At 38.2% G+C, this 16,073-nt stretch overlaps 1 protein-coding gene across 1 annotated transcript in view; it reads left to right on the top strand.

Annotated features, from left to right (window-relative positions):
- The first annotated feature begins 1,024 nt into the window (after positions 1-1,024).
- The window catches only part of LOC135700378 (uncharacterized), a 39,936-nt gene continuing 24,887 nt past the window's right edge, over positions 1,025-16,073 (top strand). The window contains exon 1 of the mRNA XM_065220870.1: positions 1,025-1,142. Coding sequence (XP_065076942.1) covers positions 1,119-1,142 — 24 coding nt within the window. The 5' untranslated portion in view covers positions 1,025-1,118. The remainder of the gene's footprint in view (positions 1,143-16,073) is intronic.

The following is a 16,073-nucleotide window of genomic DNA, read 5'->3' on the forward strand; positions in this document are numbered from 1 at the left end:
CCCTGGTTATCGCCTGGTACCTTATAGCACGATGCTAGGAGGTGAACCGGTAGAATCGATGAGCTACCTCCCCCTTTTGAGAAAGTTGCATGTACATTCGAAAAAGTTACAGCTCTTTGAACTTTTTCGGTCAGAAAAAAAATAGCGAATTTATATACTTTTGACCGATACTGTATCAGATAAGCAAATATGTTTAAGGTTCTCGTACAGTAAGATCTCGAACATAAAATCGTTTTGAGATTCTGGAAGAAGCTGAAAAATATTCCAATCCGAAAAATTTCAAAATCAGACCTGGAATGAAACACGCCACCTCCGGAATAGTATGCTGCACCTTTACCGGTAAGGGGCTGTCTATAAATTACGTAGACAGTTTAGGAGGAGGGAGGGTGTTGGAAATTATCCACGGCCCATACAAATTTAAAAAAATTTGTATGGACAATTGTCTACGCAGGGGAGGGTTCAGAATCCCAAAAACCTGTCTACGTAGTTAATTAACAACCCCTAAAGCAATGGGAAGACCTCAGAATAATTGCATGTTACAGTTTAAATTAACCAAGCACCAGCTGGGAGCTACAACCCTGTTTTATTCGCACCATCATCTTTAGCCGGGTAATCGAGAAACCGGTTTCATCGTTAACGGTATCGTTTGTATATTTGTTTCGCGCTTGTTTTTGTCCATCTCACGTGTGAACGACATTCGTAACATAGTTTCTTCTCCCAGCAACGCACCTGAGACTAGGTGGTAGGCCAAACTCGCTCTAGAGAGAGAGAGAGCCGGAGAAAAGAAGGTAACGTGAGCCTACGGTTGGGCTGCCCTGCAGCTCCGTGGCCTTAACTAGTGAAAGCTCTCGCTCGACCCACACACATCCAGCACAACGCGGGCGCCGAGCGCTTTAAAGCCACCCCAAACATAACTCTCGCGCTCTCACTTTCGTCGAAAAGCTTTCGTCGGTTGGGCGGCTTGCGATTCTGTTAGAGGTGGTAAGAGTCGATGGCTCGTTCCATATATTAAATAGTAGCGGATGTAAACAATTGTCAGTCAGTGTCAAAAATTTCCTCCGAGAGGATCCGTGTCCCTGGTGTCTACGGCGAACCGAAATCTCCTAGCTTCGGGAATCATGAAGCCCCGATGGAATCTTGTGGTTAGTGAATGCAGTTTTCCTTTCTTTCGATGCAATTTTCTTAATTTATCCACACGAATTATTATCAAATCCAATTTGAAGAGCCATGTGAAAAAAAATGTGTTTGATGGCGAATATATTGGTGCACATGTAGAAAGACAGTTGAACCGATGAACGCCGTAGTGTGACCATTATGCAATCCCGGATTTCTGTTACGAGTGATTGACTCTTCACGTTAGCGCACGGACTAGGAAAATCGAACTCTTGAGTGACAGATTTCTCCTGGAAGGTTAGGAAAGAAGTGCGATCGTGACAAAACCTAATGTGCGGTAACAGTTGAGGTGCATTACCCGGGACTTGAGATAACCGTTAGTCAAGGTCTTTTATTGGTGAAATCTGGCGGCGTGTGTGCATAAATCACTCCACCCAAAATTATGATGGCCACCGTGTTTACGAATATTTTAAGTGAGCAAACTGCGCGTCCAGGTGACGGACTACAAAGGCAATTATAGGAAGGAGCTTCAGATTCACCTAGTTCGATTGAGAAATGTGATTCGCACCGGTACGAGTCCGAGATCGCAGGTCCATGATGTTTGTTGTTTACGTTTGTTTGGGGCACTCTGCGGTTGTATAATGAAATTTCGTTCGTTTGCTACCAGCCTGCTTTCGGCTGCGAATGAATTATTCGGAAGTTATTAGAGTCGGTGCGGAATGAATTTATTAATCTGTGTGTAATTGGACGCTTAATGGTGGAGCACTAGTGGAAGGATTAAAAGGGCGAAATTGGGTGCGTGAAATGACCGTTGAGTTGGGTTTAAAATAGAAATTCACTTTTTATGTTTCGTAACAGAACACATGCTCGTATTAGAAATTTTACCAATTATTGATGAATGTGTTGTCTTTTATCGATGCAATGATAAATGATGAGTTAAACGATCTTATGGCAAATTAATTGCATTCTGTTTGACAGTCATATAAACCACTCAAACTTTCATAATGTTCAGAGCGAGGCATGACTAAATGCAAGTTTAAAGGTTTCTTATATGTAAGGTAAATGATGGCCTCGGCAATACATTTACCTATTATCATCTTTCCCCCTATAATAACTATAATAACTAAGTCCTTGAGAACGCAAATTTGGCCAATCGATGCTCTGAAATTTGATGAATTATCACCTGACGATAGTATTTCTGATGTCACTTAAAAACATTATCATTGGAAAATGAAAAAAAAAGTCTGTTTACAATAATACGACATAGAACCGATGGAGTTGTATCTAAATCGACCGACTCCTCTGATTTTAAAATAAGTATCTCCGACTCTGACTCCTTGACTCCGACTCCAATTCAAACAAATTACATTAAAAATTTACTTCAACGTATTTCGGTTGAATAAGTATTTTAAAAAATTCCATGGGGAATGATTAATAAATTAATTGATTGTTTTTTTTTATAGAAATTTGGATATTTTTAAAGAGATTCCTGACCACTGATTCTAATACTTGCTGTATGGAAATAGATTTCATAAACAAATTTAATCCATGTTTGCTGATGATATAAACATTTGCTTAATCATTCTAGTAATGTATTTAGCGTATTTTGGATTGTCATGAAACAATTGAACTAAAAACTACTTTAAAATTGTTCAATTGACTGACAATGAAATAGCGCCACTAGATTTTTTTAAATCTTATTGGCCTCCAATCCATACAGCTGATCACAATAGTAACATTGGTCATTTTAAAAATTGTTTAACACAACTTCAAACAAAAATGTCAGAACTTCAAACTAAATTGAATAACTTTGTACTAAACTGATATTTTAAACCATAACTTAATCGTTCACCACTTCTTATTGAACCGAATAAAAACTTTTATCAAAGAAAATTGATACGTATTAAATCTAAATTCGTCACAGCTTCGAACGATTAAGAATCATACAAAATTTCCAACAAAATTGATACTAAACTAAATCAGTCACAGCTTTCAAACCACATATGCCAAAGAATTTGGTCAATTGTCTAGCAATGATGTCAAGACAAAACTTTTACAGCTTCTAACGCCTTGATCTCATCTTTTCACCAATTTCAACAAAAATGGATCTGGAATTATTGGTGTTATTATTTGTCTACGAAAAATTGTCAGGCAGGAGATCTCAATCGATGGGCCCAATCTCTAGATCCATAGATCATCTTTTGGTGGTATTGTTGGGGGCCATAATTAATTCGATCATATTGGAATTCTATCGAATAACCAGAATTTTTGCCACCTGTAGTGAGATCTGACCCTTCTTATTAATTAAAGTCTCGATGAAAATGCTCAAATCCACATTTAAGGACGCGAATTCAAACCTTTAATGAAAGATATCATCGTGGGTCTGGTATTTTGAAAGCTCAACCCGTTCCGATATGACTTAAAAACTGAAGTTGAAAAAATTGCCATGTCCTTAATTTTCGGGATAGTATTGTGCAGACGAAGAATTTGTTTAATTTTATTAAACAATATCAGGATGGTTGTTTTGTCCCTGTAGTCCAGTTAGTCCAGTGAATTTTTGGGTTAGGTCGGATAGAAAAGTGGTGAGGCCCATTTATCGTTATGTTTGAGCTGAAAACCTATCAGAAATTAGTTGTCTACGTAATTCGCTGTGTAATTGTCTACGTGATTCGCTGCACAGAAAAAATCTGAATATTACTGGTGATGTAAACATTAGAGTAGTTCAAAATATCGATTTTGGTCCACCAAGTTTAATCAATTTCAAATCAGGTTCTGTTGATTTTTCCAAAACTTGAGCTCATTTGGATGTGAACTCATAATGTGGAAGTAGGCCGCGCTGCAAAAATGACGTGTTTTTGTTTTGCTGCGTCGTTTTCGTTCTAGTGAAAATATTATAAATTTACAAATTCATTTTTAAAAAGTGTTAATTTGAAAGTACAGAAGTGATGTTGAAAAGTGCATTAAGTGAAAAATTTAAAATTCTTATCCATTACATGTGGTGCCGACTGTTCTAAACTACGCGTAATTACGCTCACCTAAGTTTATTTACCTTTTCGTTCCTCTGTCCTCGATAGGAAATATCCATCTAATTCAAGACGATCATTTCAAAACTTACTAAATACGCGTCAATCAAGTATTGTACTACTGCTTGATTGAAAGTTTCAGTACATTATCAATGGTTTATATTTGCATCGATAATGTATTGGATCGGAGCTTATCATGTGTGAAAATAGTTTCGGAATGCTTGCGTTCTTGAAATGGGCTACTGTAGCTGCGGTAGAGCTGTCACCTTCCAACTCCCGGGTTCAAGCTTCTTGCATTGATAAGAAATTATTGCAGGCAGATTTTATCCATAATGCCACTGCCAGACAGTGGGAGTTAGGCCAAGGGCGAATCTTCATTCTAATCTACGATTCCACATACTATTAATAACCTTTTACACATGAGAACCTCCTATCGATCAGAATGAATTGTGCATATGTTTAGGATCAACAAACATTTTCAGGCGCAAAAGAGCAACAGGATCGAGCTGATAACGTTTCTTAATTCCAAAATCTGAAGACTGTTTTGAATAATATGTTTAGACGGACAGATAAACTGCTTACAGCTTCTATTTATTAATGGGGTGTTTACATCTGTGCGGATTTACTCGCGCTAGTGTACTCGCCAACAAGCACGAATTTCAGTTGCTCCTGAAATGTCATGCTGGTAGACGCTGATGCCCTGTTTAAATTATGCTGTTGAGCGTTTTTGCTAGCAGCGAGCTCATTAGCGCTAGTGAACTAGCCTAAGTGTAAACACCACATAAATGCTTGATATAACGATTACCAGCAACGCCGGTTGACCGTATCCTATGGCTTACCCTCCCTACTAACAAAAAACCACCCTTCCCGTGACACTTATGAGGGGTCGTAGAGTTATCTGCATCTCTCTTAAGTAAGTGTCGGACTAACATTCGTCCCCTTTCCCCACTAGATGCAAGGACGTGACCATGACAGCTCTGGTCTGTTGGAGGGAGAAACATCCTTTATCTAAGAGGTAGTAGTTAATCACAAATTACTATCTAACAACAACGGATGACGGTAGGTCTCCTTCTTAACAACAGTTTGGAGCTCGTACCACCTACGAAAATGTGCAACCTGGTTCATGCTATACTATACTATGCCATTAGGATGTGAACTCATAATGCATTGGCAATTTCGGCGCTGTACTCAATCTTAACAACGATTGGCAAAACGTCAAGACTCAACAGTGAGGCTGTTTTAAATTATATTGTTTGTGTCCTACTTGTCAAAGTGTGCCATGCTGTGTTTCGGCACAGTGTGCAGAGTTGATTACCCCCTGGCTGCTCTATTATCGAGATCTTGAAATCAGCCGCATTTTGTAGAGCGTATGTTTCATTTCAAGAAAAAGTAGAAGAGACTGTGCCTAGAGGCACGAACGGAAGCTTGATTTAGGACCGCTAGTGGACGGAATAAATGTGAAGAGCATTTAGTTCTTTTAATTGATCAATTATCTATTATCTCAACTCTTTCCGTTTTTGAATTGTAGGCGTACCAAATTTGTAGTAATTTTTTTCAAAGAGAAAGTTGATTAAGATAATCAATCAAAATCACTTGCACCCCTGCTTCCAAGTTTGGTTACAAGATTACAACTCTGGAGAGCATTTTGTGTGGTCGTTGGGGGCCTGTGGTTCTGAATATGGACAAACAACCACAGATAAATTCTATTTCAACTCTATACTGATGTATGCTTGATGGCCCTGAAAAGGGTCGTTTTATAGAAGAGGACATCCATGGCCACTTACGCTTGGCGTGTTTAGTGTAGGTGACAGCATCACGGATCTCATTTTTCAGGAACAACTTCAGCACACCTCGTAGAGCAGACCGGAGATACGGCGAGCCAGACGACCGATGGCGGTTATCTCGAAGAACTTTGCGATGACGTTTGGCACCTCCTTTACCAAACCATTTCCTCCTTTGCCACGACCAGTCAATTGTTGCTTGTTAGGTGTGAAGGAGTGGACTAGCCACCACCTTCCTACTGCTGCTATTGCTGTTCACCACGCCGTCCGAAGCGAAAATGAGCTAATTACAGCAGCGCTCTTTTATAACTTTTCAGGTTAAAGCAGAATGATGTGCAACACTGGCTCTTTTCCTTTTGCGTACACGGCGAATGAAAACGACCCAAATTTGAGTTTAGTTCACTCATAATCGCCAAAAGTGCAGGAACTCAGCGATGAGTAAATTTGTCTCATGGTTTCCTGTGGAAAACCTAAAAAATCTGCCAGAAAATGAAGAAATTGACGAAAATTTTATTCAGTCTCGAAGTAGTACCAATAGACTGAGTGAATCCAATCTTTACTTTTCTCAAATTCAGGATTTTTTTCCCTAGAAAATCCTGGAAAAAACCTGGGAAAACATGAGTCAAATTTACACATCGCTGAGTTCCTGCACTTTATTTCTTATTTCTGTGATAACTAAACCCAAATTTGGGTCGATCTCATTCGCTGTGATATCGGCGCCGGTGGTTAGCATGATTACCTCTCACCCCAGCAGGCATGGGTCCAATCTCAGTCGGCGCCACCGGCATGTTCTAAGGCATAACATCTCTGATCACGCCTTCCTTCGGGAAGTATAGCCGTTGGTCCCTGGTTGAGTTGATGGGTCGATTGGTAGGGTCCAGGTGTGAGAGCTGCCATGAGCATTTTGTGTGACCGTTGGTTCTGAATATAGACAATCAGGCAGATGAATTCTATTCCTACTCTTTACTGTAATAAGCTTGGTGGCCCTGAAAAGAGCCGTTTTGTTGCCAAAGTTGGTGATGATTTAACCTCCGAAACCAAACAGAGTGCGTCTCTGTCGCTTGAAAGTGTAGATGACATCCATGGCCGCTTACGCTTGGCGTGTTTAGTGTAGGTGACAGCATCACGGATCTCATTTTTCAGGAAAACCTTCAGCACACCTCGTAAATCAGACCGGAGATACGTCAGACACCGCCACGGCGAGCCAGACGACGAATGGTGATTTTATCTTGAAGAATTTGCGTTTGGTTCTGAATATGGCGATGAGTGTGCAAAATATTACGCAATTCCATCCTCCCTATTCGCACGCGCCCGAGGATCAGAGGCGAATGCCAGTTCGGCTTGTTTCGTCTACTTACTACTCTCTGACGACTGTGCTGGGGAAGCAGCATATGCATGTAGGTAATTGGTGGATTTGTTAGTTAAAACGACGCTATTGGACAATGCTGGACATTTACCAGTTTTTCAATAGTTTCTTGGTAAAAATCGACGTAGCCAAATTTCTGATCGATTGGTAATTAAATTATTGAAATTGGACCAGGGGCAGCTGAGTTATTAACGTTCAAAATCTTTCTTAATTTGTGACATGTTCCATTTGCGGTTTTCACAAAGTTTACCCCCATATAGAAATCAAAGACGTAGTTCTACGTCAAAAGATGGCAAAATGCATTTGCATAGTCGTAAAAATCTAATCAGATTGAAGCTGAAATATTTAGGTATCGTTTGAATACATTAAGCGAAATGTTTTGGTGAGAAAATGCAGTGAAATTACCGTTTAAATTTTGAATGTCGAAAAAAGTTAATGCGTGCCGAAGTCGTCATTTACCCTATGAGATTTGCTTTTTCTAGTGTAATCATTTTACTGCACAGCAAAAGTTACATCAACTTGAAGTTCTGTCAGTTTCTGCAAAATTTCCTTACTGCAAGAAATAACAGCTCTCAAACCAGTGCTGGTTAGTGGTGATAATGCACGAGAGAGCATTTAATTTGCTCTCCAGTGAGTAACATAGGGTTAACTACCCCATTTCCGGCCTATTAAGCACAACCCGCACTTAGTCTTTCTTAATCTAACGCAGTTTAGCACCAAACGGAATGTTATTATCACTGATGGCTTCCAAATTTATTTACCTTTCCGTACGTACCGTAAGATTTGATAAAGAGAAACCAATCGTTGAGATATTGTCAAAAGTCTAACACTGCTTATTGACGCCAAACTCGGCCTACGGATTCTAAACTCGGCCTAACGCATTGCAACGTCATTGAAACGCCAATGAATTCACTTCGGCCTATCAGATGAAGATAAAAATTGATTAGGTCGGAGCGCTTCTTTTGTTTTTGGGAATAATGGGTGAAAACCTTCATATCACGCGTTCTCATTGACTTCGTTCGGTAGCTTATTAACTAAAGTATCGTACCAAACGCATAATTGACTTGTTAACTCTGAAAATCATGGATTTATTTGAAGTTGTCTGCTCGATAGGCCCAAAATGGGCGATTAGGCAAAAGTAGTTCTCTACCCTAGCTGCTTACGCTAGGGTAGTGTTCTTTTCATGTTATCAATTTACTAACTCTGAGGAGAATGGCATCTTTGTAGAAAACACACAGTCGCCTTTATTATCTATAAGAAATGCTCCATAACCCCAACGGAATAACAAAATCGCAAATAAGGAGGAGTTTTCAGCAAAATAAATGCAAGTTATGACTTCTACGACGTTGTAGAACATTTTATAGACGTAAGATGTCAAGTAAGTAAGATTTTTCCATTATCGATCTTAGGAATTTAATTTATGATGGCTTGTATCTACTTAAAAATTCTTCCAAAGACACAATTTTGATAAAGCATACCTTTGAGTACATCTTTTTTGTTTTCATCGAAAATTTGCTCCTGTTCCGAGATCGTTAAAATTGTATGAGGCAAAAACTCTTTGATCACTCTGGTACGTTGGTCTCGCCCCAATGGGTTCAATATCTATGATTCAGTTGTGAAGTCACTTCCCTGGCGTCGGTGATTGGCACTCGGAAATAGAGACCGACAGAATATAAATTAAAAAAAAAATCAACATCATTCCAGTTATATCATACGTTCCTGAACTGTAACTGTAACACAGTGAAGGCACTTCCAGCCTACAAACTATAGCTGGTCGGGAAAAAAAATCCATCATTTGCATCTTTAGCGCAGGAGTGATAATATATTCAAACACGTCGTTCACACTTACTGAGCATAAGCGACTGGCACACATCCTACCTCGAGCATGATCGAATATTTGTATCTTGCTTTCAATTGCATAACGTATAAAACATACACACGACTAGAACTGATTCATTGTTACTGCTCAACATAATCTTCGATGTTCGTTTCGATTACGACTGCACCTGATCGTAATCTGGATCAGCAGACGAGCGATAACCAGAACCATTCCCAGCAAAACAAACACACAACCAAAGGTTGCACAATCTGATCGCCATGTGCTCGCATCATTGGCCTTCCATCCGAGCCTGATCATATCCACCAACCACCTACGGCAAACGCTATGATTGTAATCATGCTTCGTAATATTTTCTCCATTTTCCCACAGTAAATAAAAAAAAAGCTCATCAACCTCGCCCTAGCACTGCAAAAGCGCCAACGACCGACCGAAAGAGCAGCAGTTGAGCTGTCCTTCCGTTTGCCAGTCAGTTGCTTTCAGTGACTTAATTTGTCATTGTTTATTTATTACCACCAACTACGTTTCCTTCTCAAGTTTACGGCCACATTCAAGTGTATGTTTGAGTTAGGTTTTCGCCAAAACGACACAACTGATGGCTATTTGTTACTGCATTTGTTTTGCTAGCTTTTATGCTTGCCCATTTCTCTCGCAAAAAAATCTAATCAGTAGTCGGCATTCCACCAGGGTATGTTACATTTGGCAAAAAATTAAACACTTAGGCAACCTACAGAAAGATTTCACTCATGATCGACGTAGGTTGAGTTGGTTGCGAAATGTTGCGGTTTTTCTGCTGTCTTGTTTCGGTCCACCGAGCGAAGTGAGCTTTCCTCCTGTCGTTGGTCCGGTTGGATGCAATCGTCGGTCGGTTTCTTTCCGCCGCGTTGCATATCATCATCGTCGGTATGCGCCACCCGTATTTATATATACTTAACCACAAAACTCGGTGATGACCCCGCGATCTTTCACGTCATAAATGTTATTTTATATAGACATGTGGTGAATGGATGAGTTATGATCTACTGGCTGGTTTTAAAAAGTGAAATGATGAATGGATGTCTGAGTACATACATACATACATTCAATGAGTTTAATTAGGAGCTTCGGAGAGCAGTAAGAAAAAAAACTCGTGCGAATAGGACGGTAATTTTAAATAGATAAACAGCAAGCTTGATTACGGATAGTCGTTATGACATCACTCACATTTTGCTACATCAAGTTATGCGTTTTTCATCATCAAAAAGTTTGCAAAACACTGTTGAACACTAACTAACTGAAAAAGTAAAATATCTATTCAAGTGATGCTTTGTTTTGTTCAATAAATTCACGCATAAGCGATCTTCTTGCAACTTTTGTTTTGTTTTCTTAGATTTTCAAAACCATTACAAGTCAATATTAATATGTCCAAACGATGAAACGGAGGAGCAATTCACTGCTCTCGATTAATGAATCGAAAATACGAGAATGAAAATATACACATAAATCATCATTACTCGCCATTACTCAAAATTATACACAAATATTCGACGGACATAATAAATACACGATAATTCGTCACTGCACGTACTTAGTATTATATGAAATTCGTGCTCGAATCACAAAAATTGCTTTAATTTTTATTTATTCACGTTGATTCACTGCCTGCTAACTTTAAAGAACCCCCTAATGAATAGAATTTCACCCATATTTAAGAAAGTGCCTTAACTAAGTCAATGATTTAACCAATTACCCATTAATGAATAGTTGTGACCCACAAATGAGTACCAGTTATAAATGAGTTAGTGAGTTAAGCCTATATTCTTCAAACCGGGTAGTATTTTAAAGTTAAGGTGATATGGCACGTCATGCAATAATGGCTGCCCCCGCAATCATTAAATAAATGTGTTTTGGTAAATTACGAATTTCATACCTTAAACATTGGGCCAGAATTGTATGAGCAAGCTCTGGATACATTTTTTAACACTTTTCTATCAAAATATTGTCAACGCATTTGTAATATTTGCATTTAAAAGAACGATCAGTCGATTTTGTTCTGCTCAGGGCATGTAATTTCAATGCCTGTCTTTACTAGATTTCACTTGCTAGAACCACACTTAAAATAATTACGACACGTGCTTCTACACGTATGTTCAAGTTAATTCACTTTTAAAGACGATATTTGATTAAAAAATATCATTTTCATCGGTCAAAACGTGAGCCGCCAATAACTTTGTAAGCTAAAACTGTTTTGTTTACCTATTTTCTACACACCTGATTACAAAGAAGTGTGTAGGAAACATTTATCATCGTATCCAGTGTAGTCGATTTAATTGAAGCAAATGGTGTAAAAACAATGCTTTTATTGGTTTTGAAGATGCTTAAACCATGTTCAATTTAGAAACCATAACTAATAAATGTTAAAAACAACTTCTTATTTTGCTTTTCAAGAAAAAATGGAAGTAAATGAACCTACAAATCTACTATAGTCCTCTTCAGGTGGGTTCGTAGTAGTGCGATTTGCGTGTGTTAGTGAGATGAATATTTTTGGTAGCTGTGAGAATTTTTTTTGTTTGCTGTAAGAGCTGTCATTGTTAAATAAAAATAAACAACAAAACGAAAACAAACCCTTCGCTTGCACGGTAACAGTCAAATACCCTTTTATGAGTAAAAGTTAACCCATTTTTTATAAAAGTACCTTAACGCATTAATGAGTAAATTATTTTAACAACAATGAGTGTCTGCTAACAGTAGCTAACAGTTACTACTTCATTGGTATAATAAGTTACTCATTAATTAGTAGTGCCACTTTAATTGACAATGGGTTCACTTTTACTCATAAATGGATGTTTGATTCTTACCGTGCACATGACAGTATACGCTAGTGTGTGTAAAATTATATTATTAGTGTAGTGATCGTAAGATCCTGCTTGGAGAACTCAATAGAAAATATCCGTGTCGTTCTGGTTGTACTGGTTGAAGCTATCAGCTGATATTTAAAAGGCGGCAAAAGGATGATGCAAAAACAAAAACATACACGATAAGAAAAAAGTACCCAGCGGCCCTTTCACATTTTCCTACTTTTGGTAACTACTTTAAGTAAAATCACGTTGAGTATAATCATATTCACCTACTTTTCGGTAGAAAGCAAACTTTAAATTCCATACGAATCGAGCAAAAAATTTCGGAAACAACTGACGCAAAGTTACTCATTGCTGAGTTCCTGCACTTTTTGCGATTTATGAGAAAACTGAACTCAAATTTCGGTTGATCTCATTGGCCGTGCACATGATTTTCTTGTGACCCCACATAAATAAAATCCAATCAAATGTACACATGAAATGTATGTGTCAAATGAATACTGGGTTTTATGTGTACAATGAGCGTCCGACATATGAATATCATTTGTTGATCACATTGCAAAAATTCGTGGGACACATAAAAACATCTTTGAAATTTTCTAAGTGCACCTAGGATTTTTCTAAAGCATAAAAATCGCTGGTCACGTTTTCCTTCGTATGAGAAGTAAAACCGTTGGATCCTGCCCATATCTAGATAGAGAATAATAAGGGCCAATGTCGCAATGGGCTTGAACTGAGGAAAACGAATCTGAAATTTTGAACAAGACTAATCAAATATAAAATAAACTATAAACCCGTTTCAAAAACTGAAATATTTTTATGTGTTGTATTTCAAGGTTAGCATTATTGTCAGATAAACAAAAAAATGTTTCCGATTAAATTATAACGTGAAAAAATCAAAATGTTTCATGCGCCCTTTTGTTTGTTAACATCTTGTATCGCCCTGAAGTAATTCGCCCGTTTGTTTTGACAGAATCCATTTCGCCCCTATGTTTTCGCCCGCTTGTTTTTGACATGGTCTGTATTGCCTTAAGGTAATTCCTTGTAGAGTTCACAAATGGCCACCACATGGGCTATAAATGCATAATCACCTCGAATGTTCAACTACACAAAACTCTGAAATTAGAGTTCACCTGAAATTGCTACTGTATGTATGCTGCAGCGCAGCAAACGTGGAGTAACAGTTTCATTGTAGTACGTGTCGTGGAAGCTGATATTTGTGCACTTAAAGTTTCGAAGTGGTAGCGAGAATAAGGATCTCACAGCGAACCACCTTAATGTTAACGTTCTTTTTCTTGATGGTTTGTTGGTATCGATCTTTCGGCTCTTAGTTAGCACGAAGCCGGCAAATTTCGGATTGTGGTTGGTTAAATCTATTTGGGGTTGAGTTAATGAGTGTTATTCATTCTGGCGGCGCTGAATCTTCCGGAACCAACCTACTCCGGACCGGAGAATGGAAAATACTTGCAGATGGAGAGCGGCCTCGAAGATGAAATGTAAAAGGATAAGAGGGTCTCAATTGGTTGGTGACGCTCTACACGGTAATGAATTTGGTTGTGTTAATTTTGTTCCGATTTTTACAGAATTGTCAACGGAATATGATTTGTCCGATTTGCTATTCAGAAAGCCTAATATCGAATAATCTACAATATTGGAAAGGAGTATCACGTATCGGGCAGTTCTCTCAGTCATCAGCTTCCATCGGTCATAGTTACTGAATGGAAATTAGGCAGCCTGACGGCCGTATGCCGATGCCAATGGTAAACCGATAATGGATGTGATCATAATGTAACCGAACGAAATTGCCAGCCACTTGAAAGTATTAATTACATTAATGCCGTTATCAAAAAGAAAACCCGCATCGTTCATTTTTGATAAGAAGCATGATTGAATGAAGCCATTTATTATGATTGGAAAATTCCAAAAGCGGAATAATAAAGAAAAATACAATCATTTACGAATATGCATTTAACGTTTGAAAAATTGCATATTGATTTTATATTCCTGAGATCTAGAGATGGTAGCGGAAGGCTTATATGGGTTATAATAACCAGCCATTTATATTGAGACACATAGACTTTTTTTTGCTAATCTGACTGCACTTTATTTGATTCTAAACTGAATTCTCTGGACGTCCTCCGAAATGTTCGGCATATTTAGTTGTAACCTGATACGCATATAACGGAAGTAAAATTTAAAACAGTTAAACGCAGCTTCATCTGACAATTTTAGTTATTTGGCTGTTCACTTCGAGGTATTAATCTCGGTATTAATATAACATTGTCTGTAACCATATATCAGTTTAATCTTTGCTTGATTTTCTATACAAATGCTTGTTCGATGAACAACTTGCGAGAGTTATGTCTGCTTGTCTATGGTACTATTATACTGAGGATAGTGAAATGTATGAATGTTTTCGAATGTTATTTCTATTCATGGAAATGAATCTGTATTAACTAGAATGGTTTTATTGAAAATGATTAATTATGCAAGATACAAACGATAAAATCAATTATTATTGTTAAGAGATATTTTTTTAATATTTCAGCTTCGATCAGCTTCCTCAAGGTCCAAATCATTATCGACATGGTCAATTTTGTCCAATTTTGATCGACAGCCTTGTTTTCTTGGTACTATTTCTTTGAGGAGAGTTGCATAGTAAGCCTTATTAGAAACAAATACCATAAGCTCACGAAGATCTTGCAGTTTCTCCTCGGCCAAAGGTATTGGCTCATCTGTAATCGGAGTTAGCAGGGTAACTGGAACACTACAGTCTTTTCTTATTTTAAAACTCTTAAATTTGGCATCACTTAGATTATTTTTGTAAAATACAATCCCGGGATGATCGGTGCAATATTTAAATGCAGATATGTCCTTAAACTTAATCGGTTCATTCTCACAGTTTTTTTTTTTAGGGCGAGTGAAGTATGTGTCAAAGCTTTTAAGAGACAGGAACTCGGATTGTACCATTTCATGTACAGAAAATGGAACCTTGCGATGAATGGCACCAATAAAAACTGCCCAATCTCTGGGAGTCTCTATATTTCCAGAACATCTCTTTTTAGCCTTTTCGATTGCAGCATGTGCTGAATCTACCTCCATGTGGCTGTGACCGGAAGTCATAAATTTGTGAACAATTGTTATTATCCGCCCTGAGGTTCGACATTGCTCAATGAAAGCCAGTAAAGTCATACATATTATGAAGTTGTGATTTTGTCCAGAGCATCTATCCGAGTAATACACCATTTCCTCTACGCGAGGGTCCATACCTTTAAAATCCTTTAGCAGACACGATCCAATCTCTTGCGAACCCCGTTTTGCCATCGACTCATCCCATAAAAAACAGTTTACGGTATTACTACCACTGTGGATACTGAAGACTGTCAGAATCAGTGTGTATAGTTGTCGTTTATAGTATGCGATTCCAATGTTTAAATGTGGTGTAGCGAGGCACTTCTGTAAATCAAACGAAGCTGTTCGGAAGCGTACATTCGATTTAGCGCCATCTACATCGAATTTTTCTGGCGATATGCCTCCTGAGCTCGGTTATGATGCATATCTCGTAAAGCTTCGATTTCCGCTTTTTGGTCACCGTTAGATAGCTTGAGTGCGGTGGCAAATTTGTCACAATCGCCGCACGTGTCCATTTTTGGTTTTCTGAAGCTTACGTTCATTTTTTTGAACACTCTCCGGTAGGTTGTGAATGCACCGGTTGTTGGTTGTCCTCCATACATTTTTGTTTATACAAATCATGTATTTTCTTCACTGACAAATCGGAATTTAAGTAAAGCTTCGACGACTTCTCTCGGCCATAATGTGACTAATAGGCAGGAAACGAACGTATGTGCTGGGAAACATATTGTAGTTCTACTTCAGAAATAGCCTTGTGAGTTCCATTTTGCAATCTTAAATCATCTGCTGAAATGCCTCGACCAATAAGTTGCTTCTCTGACAACAGTCGAAGTTTTTTATCCTTAACATCCAATGTTGACATGAACATGTCTTTACAGACGCGAATCCGCCCTTTGACAGCAGGTAGAAAATATGATCGCGTAAATATGCCGAGAAAATTTACATGTAAAAAATATTTTTTCTTTCACATCATAAAAAATGTTT

The sequence above is a fragment of the Ochlerotatus camptorhynchus genome, unplaced genomic scaffold (assembly GCF_037179485.1).
Source record: "Ochlerotatus camptorhynchus isolate MF236.1 unplaced genomic scaffold, CSIRO-AGI_Acam_v1.1 ptg000135l, whole genome shotgun sequence".
Classification (NCBI taxonomy): domain Eukaryota; kingdom Metazoa; phylum Arthropoda; class Insecta; order Diptera; family Culicidae; genus Ochlerotatus; species Ochlerotatus camptorhynchus.